The sequence below is a fragment of the Galeopterus variegatus genome, unplaced genomic scaffold (assembly GCF_000696425.1).
Source record: "Galeopterus variegatus unplaced genomic scaffold, G_variegatus-3.0.2 Scaffold548, whole genome shotgun sequence".
NCBI classification, from domain to species: Eukaryota; Metazoa; Chordata; class Mammalia; order Dermoptera; family Cynocephalidae; genus Galeopterus; species Galeopterus variegatus.
The window spans coordinates 187,294-201,041 of record NW_007726659.1 but is presented as its reverse complement, the minus strand read 5'-3'; the positions used below and the strand labels follow the sequence as shown (position 1 = coordinate 201,041).

The 13,748-nt window shown below is 37.2% G+C and overlaps 1 protein-coding gene across 2 annotated transcripts in view; it reads left to right on the top strand.

Moving 5' to 3' along the window:
* The window catches only part of SLC35F1 (solute carrier family 35, member F1), a 149,893-nt gene that overhangs the window by 86,017 nt on the left and 50,128 nt on the right, over positions 1 to 13,748 (top strand). Inside the window, exon 1 of one of the 2 annotated variants that reach the window (XM_008569956.1) lies at positions 712 to 774. The exons of the other annotated variant lie outside the window; for it this stretch is intronic. Coding sequence (XP_008568178.1) covers positions 751 to 774 — 24 coding nt within the window. The 5' untranslated portion in view covers positions 712 to 750. Of the gene's footprint in view, positions 1 to 711; positions 775 to 13,748 lie in introns of those variants that run through there. 2 annotated transcript variants of the gene reach the window in all.

The window sequence follows — 13,748 nt, the reverse complement described above, 5'->3', positions numbered from 1 at the left end:
GACAGTGTTCTTACTGTCATGATGCTTCCTTTCTAGGCATATTTAGTTTTTATTTTCTGTCCCTCCCAACAGAATGTGAGGGAGTGAGATATGAAAAGATGTGAGGGAGAGAGTTCTTAGCAGAGGGAACAGGGTAAGGGTGAAGACCTTGAGCATGGCATGTTTAAGAAATGGAAGGAATGAATGAAGTTAGTGAACTTAGTAATGAGTGAAAAGATTAAGTTGAAGAGGAAGATGGAGAGCCTATCATCTAAGGCTCTGTAAATCAGGGAAAGGAATTTGTGCTCATTTTGAACAAAATCACTAGAGTGTTTAGAGCAGGGAAGGGATGTGATCCAATTCATATGTTAGATCGCCAGGGCAGCTTGTGGAGAATTGACTGTACAGGAGCAAGAGTGGATGTGGTGAGACGGTTGGGAGGGCACTAACTGAAAGATGCTGGTGACTTGCAGCCAGGGGCTAACTGTGGAGGTGGCAGGTGGTTGGACACATTTAGAAGCTAAATCCAACAGGATTTTCTGAGTGTTTTTGTGGAGGATAGGGGAAGTTTGAGAGAAAAAAAAAGAGTCAAGAATGATTCCTCAGTTATTGGTCTGAGCTGCTGGGTGGATGTTTGTACCATGCAGTGAAATGAGGAAAACTGGAGACAAGAAGATGGGAAGCAGAAAATCAGAGAGCTCTGCTTCGGTCCTGCGGATTTGAGCTTCCTGTTAGACAGCCAGGCAGAACTTGGTGTAGGTGGCTGGGTACATGTGTCTGGAGTTCAGTGGAGAGGTAAGAACTGGAATTACGAATTTGAATGTCATTCTCATGGAGATAGTGTGGTCTGATTCGATCACAATGGAGTGAGTATAAATAGAAAAGAGAAGAAAACTGAAAACTGAACACTGGGGTGTGCCAACATTCAAAAACCAGGGGAAAGCAGGCTGAGAAAGCCAGGCCAGTGTGGTTAAGAAGAGAACCAGAAAAGTGTGGTATGCCCTGGAGGCCGAGTCAAGCAAGCATTTCAAGAGGGAAGAGTGACCTCTGGATGTCAGACACTCAGGGCTCAGACCTGAGCAACTAAGTCACTAGTAGACTCATTTACCAGAATCACAGGAGGAGGGACAATTTGGGGACAAAGATGTGAATTATGTTCAAGCTTTGCCGAGCATTAGAGATTTTTAGTATATCCACATCAAATCAGCAGGTGGTTATATTTAAGATGTAGGTTTGGAAGTCATCAGCATAAAGGTAATTTTTAAAGCGAGAATAGTAGGTGAAATCATTCAGGGTAAATGTGGAATGATGAGAAAAGACATCATGGCAAAGTCCTGAGAGCACAACATTTGAGAGATGAGAGTAGTCCCAGGAGCCCAGGAACCAGGAACCCATAAAGGAGTCTGAGAAGAAGGCCAGAGGGATGGGCGGAAGGGCAGGGAGGCGGAGGCAGGACAGTTAAGAAGGAGGGAGTGTCGGCTTCTGCACTAAGATGAAAGCTAAAACGTGTCTGCTGGGTTCAGAAACAGGGCGTATACTATGCTGTCTACACTACGTGGGTCATTGTGCAGTGTATGCGTGTATTGAAACAGCACACTGTACCCCACAAATATGTACAAGTAAATGAGGAAATAAAATAACAGGGAATATATTTTTTGAGCAATTTTGATGGTGTTTGGGAAGCATAAACCAGATTGCATTGAGTTGAGCTGTTGAATTGACGCTGAAGAGATGGAGACGGTGGCTGAATGCAACTCTTTTCAAGAAATTTGTCAGGAAAGGAAGTACTAGGGGGTGACAGCTGAAGGGAGGTATATGTAGAATGTGAAAATAAGAGCCAAGGACTGAACCCTCAGGCCCACCAACTTTGAGAAACAAAAAGAACAAGATGAGTCCACAAAAAGGCAGAAGGAAGGGCCAGAGAGGTAGTAGGGGGAAAAGATAGATAAATCAAAGTAGGAGAGAATTCAGGGAGAGACTGGTTAGTGATGACAAATGCTGCGGAGAGCTCTGGGAAGGTAAAAATCAAAAGCGGCCATGCAGTGTAGTTTTGGTGATATGGCAAAGACAGCTGTCAGTATTTCTTTAGCTTGAGGAATGAATGGGGCCAAGATAGCAGAGGCAATGCCTATAGATGAATCCTGCAGGAAGCCTGGCTGTGAAGAGGGAACAATAAATAGCTACAGAGCAACTGCGCATCAGGAATAAGATCAGGATGTGCCTATGTGGTGAAGGAAAGCAGCCAACAGAAAGGGATGAAGATGCTGGAGGGAGCGGGATAGCTGCTGGAACACGGCCCCGGAGGGAGCAGGAGGGGAGGGTTCCAAAGAATGGAGGGCAGAATTGCCTTCAGTGCCAGGCAGGTTCTTAGGGAAAGAAACTGAGTGTTAAGTGGAGGAAAGAAATGTGTGTTTGTTGGCAATTGTCCACCTGGACCTACGTGTAGTGTTTTGCTCGCTCTGGTGTGCCCTGCATCTATAGCAACGCCGGGCACCTCGTAGGCATTCAGTAAATAACTGCTGAATGAATTAATAAGTGACTAGTACAAGGTGATGAAAATCTGATTTTGCCTTTTTAACAACAAAACATGGAATAGTGAGTTAGACCTAGAAAAGACCCCACACAAGTACAAGATGTTTTCCTCTAGCTTTTGAAATTGTTTCTCCCTGCTGTTTTCGTGGTGGGAGGAATCAAAAGTAATGTAAAATTAATGTACAATTAATATTTTATCAGAAAACTTTCATTTCCTTCAATATGTGCTTTGAAATGTGTACTTGCTTTAATGTTATTATTAAGTTTTCAATGTTCATGAATTTTGTAAATAAGAAATACAACTTAGGGCTCGGCTAATTCAAGGCAACCTCCTCTCCAAAAACATTCCAGATAGCCACACAGTATCAGAAAGCCATCACTAAAAACAGACGATTCTAATTCTCATACACTTTGTTTTATAACCTACACTTTCTTTAATATAAAAAATGCAGAGAAACACTCCTAACCAGTGATCATTTTTCAGTAACCTTGAGTTTTCTCTCTCTCTTATAGTGCTCTCAATATAAGAGAGTGCCCAGCCTGCTAGACTGGGTGCAGGCTGACCCAGTGTAGACAACAGTTAGCTGTTTCGATACATGCATACACTGCATGTATTCCTATATAGTTTCATTCCTATATAGTTTCTACTCCACCTGGACCTTGATTACCTAAGCTCATTTTGTGTAAGGAGAATTGCCAACCTGGATCACATTCTGGCTCTGACACTTACTAGGATGTGACTTCGAGAGTTACCTACTATCTTTAGACCTCCTTTTCCTCGACTGTAAAATGGGAAAAATAACCTATCACTGAGCCTGGCATATAGGAGACACTCAATGTGAATTCCTTGTTTTCTATTTTCGGAATCTGGCTTGCTGATAAGCAGAGCTTGTTCTTAAAGCTGATTGAAGCTCCAGTGACACCCGAAGAAGCTCACACAGGAGGAAGATGTGCTTTCACCTGAGGCAGATTTCCCTGAAATGGAGCTAGAGAGCTTGTGTCTAATTATCTAGGTATCTTCCGGTCACCTGGATTTCTAGGTACTTGTCCCAGATTTTCAGTGCATGGCTGTGTCTTTTTTCTTTTTTTTTCTTTCTTCGTTTTTTTCTTTTTGCCTTTGAGAGTTGAAGCCAAAAAAAGTAAAGAGAATATGCTTGAGCAACTAGGAAGATCTGATGTCTGGCACTAGGGAACATATAAAATTCACACATTTAAATCCTCATCAGTAGAAAGAGAAAAAAAGTAGTTTTGTAGAAATCTTTTTCTAGATCTTGAAAATAGGACATTTCCTGGAAAACGATTGTCATAAAGTTAGCACAAGGATACATTTTATTAGTTTGGATTCCCGGGCAACATGGTAGAAACATAGCTTCATCCTACGTGAATATTTTAAGACAGTAAAACCTAAACATTAAGTCCTAAGCTATGAGATTTGGGAGGGGGTATGAATAAAATAGCCTTGGGAGGGAAAAACTTGGGGGGGAGGCAGGTGTACAGGGGGCAGTAGTTGTCTACCAGGAAAGTCTGTTCCAGATGAAAGATACCATTTTCTGATATTATACTCCTGGTTGGATTTTCAAATGCCTCCTGCATGGCTACATTATCTAGGCCACAGAATTAAAGTGGTTTTTGATAGCATGTGAATGTGCATGTCCCAAATGATATCCTCCTCTTTTCAGCTAGACTGTCAGCCTAAAAAGGACTTTTGTGTGTGTGTGTTGCTGAAGTTCATCTTTTTAAAGATCCTTCCTTATTAACACTTCAGTTTTACTCACTGAAGATGAATTTATAATATTCACTTTTAGAAACAAGGAAGAATTGCCAATTAGAAGCAGAGGAAGGGAGAGTAGAGAAATGTTGTCTTTCCTGGAATCACCTACCAGTTGCTTCAGGTTTAGCCTCTGACAGCTGGGCCATGTGAGGGGAGCTTTTTCCCTGTGAATAGCCAGAGGGAGGCATTAATGAGGAGCTGAAGGCTGGCAAAGTAGTCTCTTTTGGGCAGAGAGCATTTGAAAGATGACTGAAGGCACCTCATTATGCTCTACTGGAATGGGAGCAGTTGGTTTTGGGGTTTCTTCTTTTTTACAATTTTTAAATAAACCATCAGCTTCCCTTGAGAAAGACTAATCTGACTCTTGTAGATTTTTACATTCTCATAACATGTGTTTTATATATTGTGAATGTAGTATGTGCTCAAGAGAGCAAAGAAAGGAAATTTGGACACCACAGAGAATCAGTGTCATGGGGTTGTGCAGATTCAGTTATCCCATTCAAAGATAACCATTCTGATTTTCTCCTCCCAGAGATTTTTCTGAGTAATTTTGTGATATGTAGATCCTTAATCAAGAAAAGAACTTTTACGTGAATATATATGTCACCTACAGCAAGCATGGTATAGAGGGAATGTAGAGAGACCGTCTGTTCTCCGCACAATACCACCTAGGTCAGGGAAGGCTTCCATTCCCTTCCAAAAGCTGAGTAGTACCCAATAGGGAACTTTACCACTTTGTGGGGTTATGACGCCTTAAAATAAAACAAAAAGGAGGAAAAAAATCTCCAGAGTGCTTCATTTCTCCCTGCTTTACCGATTGGTAAAGGCTATCTCTTGCTGGAAAGACCCCTGAGACAGGGTCCAAGACCAAATGACCATTTCCTCCAGTATTGTAACTGCCTAAGGAAATGTAGGCAAAGTTAAAATCTGAGTGAGAGATAGGAGGCAACACTGCCTCTTCAATCCAGGTCTGACATTAACACAGATGATGTTTGATCTCCATTTGGTTCCTTGAGTCTTTTGGGTGAACCATGTGAAATTCCCAATATACAACCAATTTGACCTACAGAACTGTCATTTTTAAATGGATCAAGCTGTTGTTTTTTCCACTGGTTAGATCCTAGAGGAGAGGAGAAGTGATTGGAACCACAAGTATCCAACATTAAAGAAGAAAACAGTATATGCAGCAAGTCAGACAAAAAACATACTCTATGTAGATATTTATGAGAATGGAAATATAATACTATACTCAGCTTTTCTGAAGATAGTTAAGGGCCATAAACTGAAGATACAAAGCAAGCCATGCTGGGTTTTTAGATCTGTAAGTACAAAATGGGCACACTATGGAGATTTTCTGAAATGCTTGTTCTTAACTCGCGTGGCAGTCCTCTCATCTCAGTTACCTAGATGTCCTTGTCATTATCCACACTACAGAGCATTTCAGCCAGGAAACATAAGATAGTGTGATATACTAACTTTATGATGCTCAGATTTCTTTTCATCTGTTAAGTTAACTCTTTAAAAGGAGTAAAATCTAAGTTACAAATTTGGTCTTTTAGAAGAAATCACATTTCTGGAAAGAAGTAACCTACTGGCTTTTTCCTGCACCTCTGGGCAAAGCTATTCTTTTTTTTTTATTATTGAAACATATTGCTGATACATATTTGTGGGGTACAGAGCTGAATATACATATCAATACATGTATACAATGTATGAAAATCAAATCAGGGTAATTAGCGTATTCATCATTACAAAACTTAATCATTTCTTTGTGATGAGGACATTCGATCTCTGTTCTAGCTATTTGATAACATGCAGTAAAATATTTTTTATAACTGAAGCATAATTGATTATACATATCTTTGGGGTATATTGACTATCATTATTTGTGTACAATATGTGATGATCAAATCATTACTAGCATATTTATTATTACGAATCATAGTTATTCTTTGTGCCCCTTGACCAATTTCTCCCTAACTCCCCCTCTCTCCCCATTTCCCACCTCTATTAACCATAGATTTGTTCTCCCCTTCTGAAAGGTCAGCATATTATTATGGACATTTCCTTCTTTCTTTCTTTCTTCCTGTCTTTCTTTCTTTCCTTCTCTCTTAGCACTCACATGTGAGAGAAGGACATGCAGTATTTCTCTTTCTGTGCCTGGTTTATTTAACTTAACATAATTTTCTCCAAGCTCATCCATGTTGTTGCAAATAGTAGAATTTCATTCTTTTTTATGGCTGAGTAGTATTCTATTGTGTGTATATACCACATTTTCCTTATCCAGTCATCCACCAATGGACATTTAGGTTGGTTCCATATCTTGGCTGTTGTAAATAGAGCTGCAATGAACATGGGAGTGCAGGTATCCCTTCTACATGATGATTTCCATTCCTTTGGGAATACCCTCAGCAGCAGGATTGCTGGATCCTATGGCAGATCTATCTGCAGTTGTTGAGAAATCTCCATACTCTCTTCCATAACAGCTGCACTAATTTGCAATCCCACTAACAGTGTAGACGGTTCCCCTTTTCCTGCATTCTTGCCAGCATTTGTTATTCTAAGTCTTAATAATGGCCAATCTAAGTGGGGTGAGATGATATCTCAATGTGGTTTTAATGTACATTTCCCTGATGATTAGTGATGTTGAGCATTTTTTCATGTACCTGTTGGCCATTTGTATGTCTTCATTTGAAAAATGTCCATTCAGCTCATTTGCCCACATTTTAATTGAATTACTTGGCTTTTTACTGTGAAGTTGTTTGAGTTCCTTAAATATTCTGCATATTAATCCCTTGTCAGATGTGTAGTTTGCAAATATTTTCTTTCGTTCTGTAGGTTGTCTTTCCACTGTTGAATGTTTCCTTTTCTGTGCAGAAGCTTTTGAGTTTGTTATAAATCCCATTTGTTTATTTTTTCTTTTGTTGCTTGTGCTTTTGAGGTCTTATTCATAAAGTCTTTGCCCAATCCTACCTCTTGGAGGACTTCACTATGTTTTCTTTTAATAGTTTTATGGTTTCAGGTCTTATACTTAAAGCTTTAATCCATTTTGAGTTGATTTTGGTATATGGCAAGAACTACAGGTCTAGTTTCACTCTTCTGCATATGGATGTCCAATTTCCCCAGGACCATTTATTGAAAAGGGAGTCTTTCCCCAATATATGTTCTTTTTGCCTTTGTCAAGATCAATGGGATGTAAGTGTATGGATTGATTTCCAGGTTCTCTATTCTGTTCCACTGGTCCAACTGTCTCTTTTTATATCAGTATCATGCTGTATTGGTTACTATAGCTTTGTAATACAATTTGAAGTCAGGTAGTACTATGCTTCTGTCTTTACTGATTTTTTTGTTTTTGCGCAGGATTACTTTTGCTATCCAGGGTCTTTTGTTGTTCCATATGGATGTTAGGATTACTTTTCTATTTGTGTGAAGAATTTAATTGGTATTTTGATGGGGATTGCATTGAATCTGTAGATTGTTTTGGTTAGTGTGGATATTTTCACAATGTTAATTTTTCTAATCCAAGAGCATAGAATGTCTTTTCACCTTTTTGTGTCTTCTTTAATTTCTTTTGTAGTTCTTGTTGTAGAGATCTTTCACCCCCTTGGTTAAATTTATTCCTAGTTTTTTTGTTTTTTTGTTTGTTTGTTTGTTTGTTTGTTTGTTTTGGTGACTACTGTAAATGAGCTTGCTTTGTTAATTTCCTGCTAGTTCATTATTGGAGTATAAAAATGCTACTGATTTGGGGGTGCTGATTTTTGTATCCTGCAACATTACTGAAATTGTTAATCAGCTCTAAGGGTTTTTTGGTAGTCTTTAAGTTTTTCTATATATAGGATCATGTCATCTGCATACAGGGACAGTTTGACTTCATCTTTTCAAATCTGGATGCCCTTTATTTCTTTCCCTTGTCTGATTGCTCTGGCTGCTACTTCTAATACTATGTTAAATAGGAGTGGTGAGAGTGGGTATTCTTGTCTTGTTCCTATTCAGGATGAATGTTGTTTATTAGTTTTATTGTGTTGAGATACTTTCCTTCTATACTTTGAATTTGCTGAGAGCCTTTATCATGAAAAGATATTGAATGTTGTCAAATGTTTTTTCTGCATCTATTGAGATAATGACATGGTTTTTGTCCTTGATTTTGTTGATGTGGTGTATCACATATATTGGTTTGTGTATGTTGAACCATCCTTGCATCCCTGGGATGAATCCCATTTGTTCATGGTATATAATTTTTTTGATGTGTTGCTATATTCTGATTGCTAATATTTTGTTGAGGATTTTTGCATCTGTGTTCCTCAGAGATATTGATCTCTAGTTTTGTTGTGGTGGTGTCTTTGTCTGGTTTTGGTATCAGAGTGATGTTCGCATCATAGAATGAGTTTGGGAGAGTGGCCTCTGTTTCAATTTTTTGGAATTGTTTGAAGAGAATTGGCATTAGTTCCTCTTTAAAGGTTTGATAGAATTAAACTGTAAAGCCATCTGGTCCTGGGCTTTTCTTTGTTCAGAGATTGCTGGTTATTGCTTCAATCTCGCTGCTTGCTATAGGTCTGTTCAGGTTTTCTGTTTCTCCTTGGTTCAATCTTGGTAGTTTGTATGTGTCCAGTCCAGAAATTTCTCCATTTCTTCCAGGTTTTCATATTTGTTGGTATATAGTTGTTTATAATAGTCTTTAATGATTCCTTGCATTTCTGTGGCATCCATTGTAATAACTCCATTTTCATTTCTGATTTTCATTACTTGGGTCTTCGCTCTTCTTTTTGTTGATAACATAACTAATGGTTTGTCTATTTTATTTGTCTTTTCATAAAACCAGATTTTTGTTCCATTGATCTTTTCCGTCATTTTTAGAGGTCTCTATTTCATTTAGTTCTGCTCTGTTCTTAATTATTTCTTTCCATCTACTACTTTTAGGATTGGACTGTTATTGTTTTTCTAGTTCTTTGAGGTGCAGCATTAGATTGTTCATTTGAAGTCATTCTGTTCTTTTGATGTAAGCCTTTATTGCAATAAACTTCCCTCTTAGAACTGCTTTTGTAGTATTCCACAGGTTTTAGTATGACGCATCTTTATTTTCGTTAGTTTCAAGAAACTTTTTGATTTCCTGTTTAACTTCTTAGAACCGTAGATCATTCAGGAGCCTGTTGTTTAATTTCCATGTACTTATATAGTTGCCAGAGTTTTGCTTGTTATTGATTTTCAGTTTTAATCCTTTGTGTTCTTAAAAAACACTTGAAATGATTTCAATTTTTAAAAATTTGCTGAGACTTGATTTGTCACCTAACATGCAATATATCATGGAGAATATCCCATGTGCTGATGAGAAAAATGTTTATTCTGTAGTCGTTTGATGAAAAGTTCTGTAGATATCTGCCAGGTCCAGTTGACCTAAGGTGTAGTTTAAATCCGTGTTTCTCTGTTGATTTGTTGCCTAGATGATCTGTCCAGTACTGAGAGAGAAAAGTTCAGGTCCCCCACGATTATCTTGTTGGGGTCTATCTCTTTCTTTAGGTCTAATAGTGTTTGTTTTATATGTCTAGGTGCTCCAGTGTTGGGTGCATACATATTTATGACTGTTATGTTTTCTTGCTGGATAGACCCTTTTTTCATTATATTTTGCCTTCTTTGTCTCTTTTTGTGGTTTTTGGCTTAAAGTCTATTTTATCTGATGTAAGAATAGCTACTCCTGCTCAGTTTTGGTTTCCATTTCTGTGGTATATCTTTTTCCATCTTTTCACTTTTAGTCTGTGTGTGTCTTTGCAAGTGAGGTGAGTCTCTTGAAGACAGAATATACTTGGGTCTAGCTTTTTTTTTTTTTCCTCCTTTTTTGTCCTTTTTACTGACCGGTAACAGGATCGCAACCCTCGGTGTTGCTCCTGTACCGCGCTCAGCCAGTGAGCGGGAACCGGTCTCCACATGGGATCCGAACCCTCGGCGGGAGCGCCGCCACACTCCCAAGCGGTGCACTCTCCAGTGCGCCACTGGGCCGGCCCATTGGGTCTAGCTTTTTAATCTGATCGGTCTATGTCTTTTGAATGGGAAGTTTAATCCATTTACATTTAGGATTGTTAGTGACAGGTAATTTCTTACTCCTGCCATTTTATTGCTTTTTGTTTAGATGTTTTAAATCTTTTGTTCCTTTCTTTCCCTTTTACTGTTCATCTTCAATGTTTGTTGTTTTTTGAGGTGGTAAGATTTAATTTCTTTCTCTTTCTCATTTGCATTTTTTTCTACGTGGGTTTTGTTCTTTTTTGTTTATTCATGATAGTGATTATTGTTTTTCACATTCCAGATGCAGGATTGCCTTGAGAATTTCTTGCAGGGCTGATCATGTGGTGATGAACTCCTGCAGTTTTTGTTTGTCTGGGAAGTAGACTATTTCTCCTTCATTTCTGAAGGATAGCCTTGCTGAATATAGTATTCATGGCTGGAAAGTTTTTTCTTTTAATATTTTGAATATATCATCCCATTTTGTACTTGCCTATAGAGTTTCCATTGAGAAGTCTGCTGTTAGGCTGATGGGGGCTCCCTTATAGGTGATTTGACACTTTTGCTGCTTTTAGAATTCTCTCTTTGTCTTTCAACTTTGTGAGTTTGACTATAATGTGTCTCAGAGAGGATCTGAGATATTACAGACTAACAAGAAATGGGCAGATGCCACAAATATAGTGAGAAAGATATAATTAGGTATTAACTTAATCTCATGCAACAAAATATTCCAGATGAAATACAATTTTAAATGTTAAAAAAAGAATCATAAATAACTAAAAGAATATATAGGTGACTACTTAGCTAATTTTGGAAAAGAGAAGAATTTTCTAAAACTGAGTTTAAATAATTAAACCCCTCTATCTTAAAAAAATTGTAAACAAAAGATTTTTTGTAAAAAAAGCTGTAAAAAATGTTTTTAACAAATATGAAAAGATATTAGTCTTAATATATAAAGATATTTTAGATATTAGTAATAATACTAATACTTAAGTGAAAAAATGAAGGTAAAGCATGCATGAGTAGCTATTGCTTAAAAGAAATACAGATAATCAGTATAAAATGAAGATTAAAAAGGCTTTGCTTCATTAGTAATCACATAACTTAAATTTAAAACAATAATGAAATTTCATATTTGACATAAATTGACAATTTTTAAAAAGATAGTGCACAGATTGATAGGAATACAGTAAGACTGGAACATTCATACCTGAAATTGCACAAATAAATAGCTACTGACTTTCTGGAAAAAAAATTTGACAGCTTAATATAAATTTAAAAGTTTATCATCTTGAAACCTATAATTTCATGTCTAGGAATCTATCTTAAGGAAATTTTCAAAGTTATAGGGAGAGATTTATGTATAAGTATGTTCTTTGAAGCATCTTTTATAATTAAAAAGAACTGGGAATAAATAAAATGTTCAAAAATAGAAAAATGATTAAAATAGCACTTTATAAAAATACTGACAAATACCCAATTTAAGAATAGGCAAAGGATTGGAATACACATTTTTTCAAAGAAGATATAAAAATGGCCAATTAAGCATATTCAAAGATGTTCAATATCATTAGTCTTTAGAAAAATGCAAATCAAAATGATGAGATACCACTTCAAATCCACTGAGATGGCTAAGATCTAAAAAATAAACAGATAATAAATGTTGACAAGGATGTTGAGGAATTAGAATCCTTGTACAATGCTAGTGTTATTACAAAATGGTGTAGCCTTTTTAGAAAACAGTTTGGTCATTCCTCAAAATGTTAAATAGAGCATTACCACATGACCCAGCAAGTTCACTTCTCAGTGCCTACCCAAATAAGTGAAACAAATATGTTCCCCACAAGAGCTTGTTTGCAAATGTTCATTGAAATATTATTCATAATAGCCAAAAGTGGAAACAACCCAAATGTTCTTCAGCTGAGGAATGGATAAGTAAAAAGAGGTGTATCAATAAAATGCAATATTATTTGACAATAAAAAGGAATGAGATACTGATACATGCTCCAGCATGGACGAACCATGAAAACATTGTGCTAGGTGAAAGAAGCTAGTCACAAGGGGCCATATAATGTCTGATTCCATCTATATGAAATAACCAGAATAGGTAAATCCAGAGACAGAAAGTAGGTTAGTGGTTTCCAGGAGCTGTGGGGAGGGAGGAATGTGGAGTGACTGCTGCCAGGCACTGGGTTTCTTTTTGGGACAGGGAAAATGTTCTGAAAGTACATAGTGGTGGCAGCTGTGCAACTGTATGAGTACACAGAAAACCACTTAAATGCACACCTTAAAAGAGTGAATTTTATGGTATGATAATGATGTGATAAAATGATGTGATAAATATCTAATGATGTGATAGAATATCTATATTACAGGTTTAGGATTTTTAAAAGGTATTTTTTTAAAAACAGGAGAAAACTGTCCATTGTGTGTCTTTATCCTAGACTGAGAGTCCCCAGAGTGCAGGGACAATTTCACCTACTTTATCGCAGAGCCTGGCTGTGCCCTTATAAAGTAGCTATGCAACAAAAATTTCATAAATAAGTGAATGTAGTACCTACCTACAGGATTATGATTTTCTTGAGGGAAGAAATAGTGTCTCATTCATCTGTGTATTTCTCCACTATCTCCATTCAAAACCTGGGACTTAGTAGATGCTCAATAAATGTTAGCTGAATGAAGAATGAACTAGCTTTACTCTTCCTCTAGTTCTGCAGCCCCCATGACTTTCTCACTTGCCATTCCACTAATTTTACTTAGCCTATTTTTCATACAAGATATTCATTTTATCCCTCTAACTTTAGTTATGTCTATCTGTGCCTTAATCTGTGAAAATATTTAGTTGATGTGTGTCTATGTCTCTATAATGTCCTTGTGAGTATAACTTAAATGTCAAAACTCTGAAAGTTGAGGCCACCTGGCACCTGGATGATCATGATGACACAACATTTTTGACTTACACAGAATTTCATTGCACGAACACGATCATAACATTATAAGGTTGTTATAGTTAAATGCAGTTGTGCTACATGGCTCTCAAAATTGATGCAAAGTGATTGAATAAGAAAAATAATGTAAGTCCTGTCCTGTGACATATGTCATAATCACACAAAGCCCAATAATCTCACCTGTGGTATGATATCAGAGAATCCCTGTCAATATCACACTTGGATTGGATTCTCTCTAAAAGCATCTAGACCAGAGGTCTCCTCTGGTACTGGTTAATGAAGGAATTCGGTTTTATTAGACTTATTCTTAGTCCATAAAAATGCGCTGATTGCAAAATGGTCCCAAATCTCCCACATATGTTCTTGGATTTGGGCTTGTTGAAAATTTATCAGTGTACAGAAACTTCTTTATTCAAAACAATACTCTTTAGATATTTGTGCATATAGACATGCACACACACAATAATATTCAACACATGTGCTTTGTAGAAAATGTAGACAATTTAAGTCAGAATTCACAGCGTCAG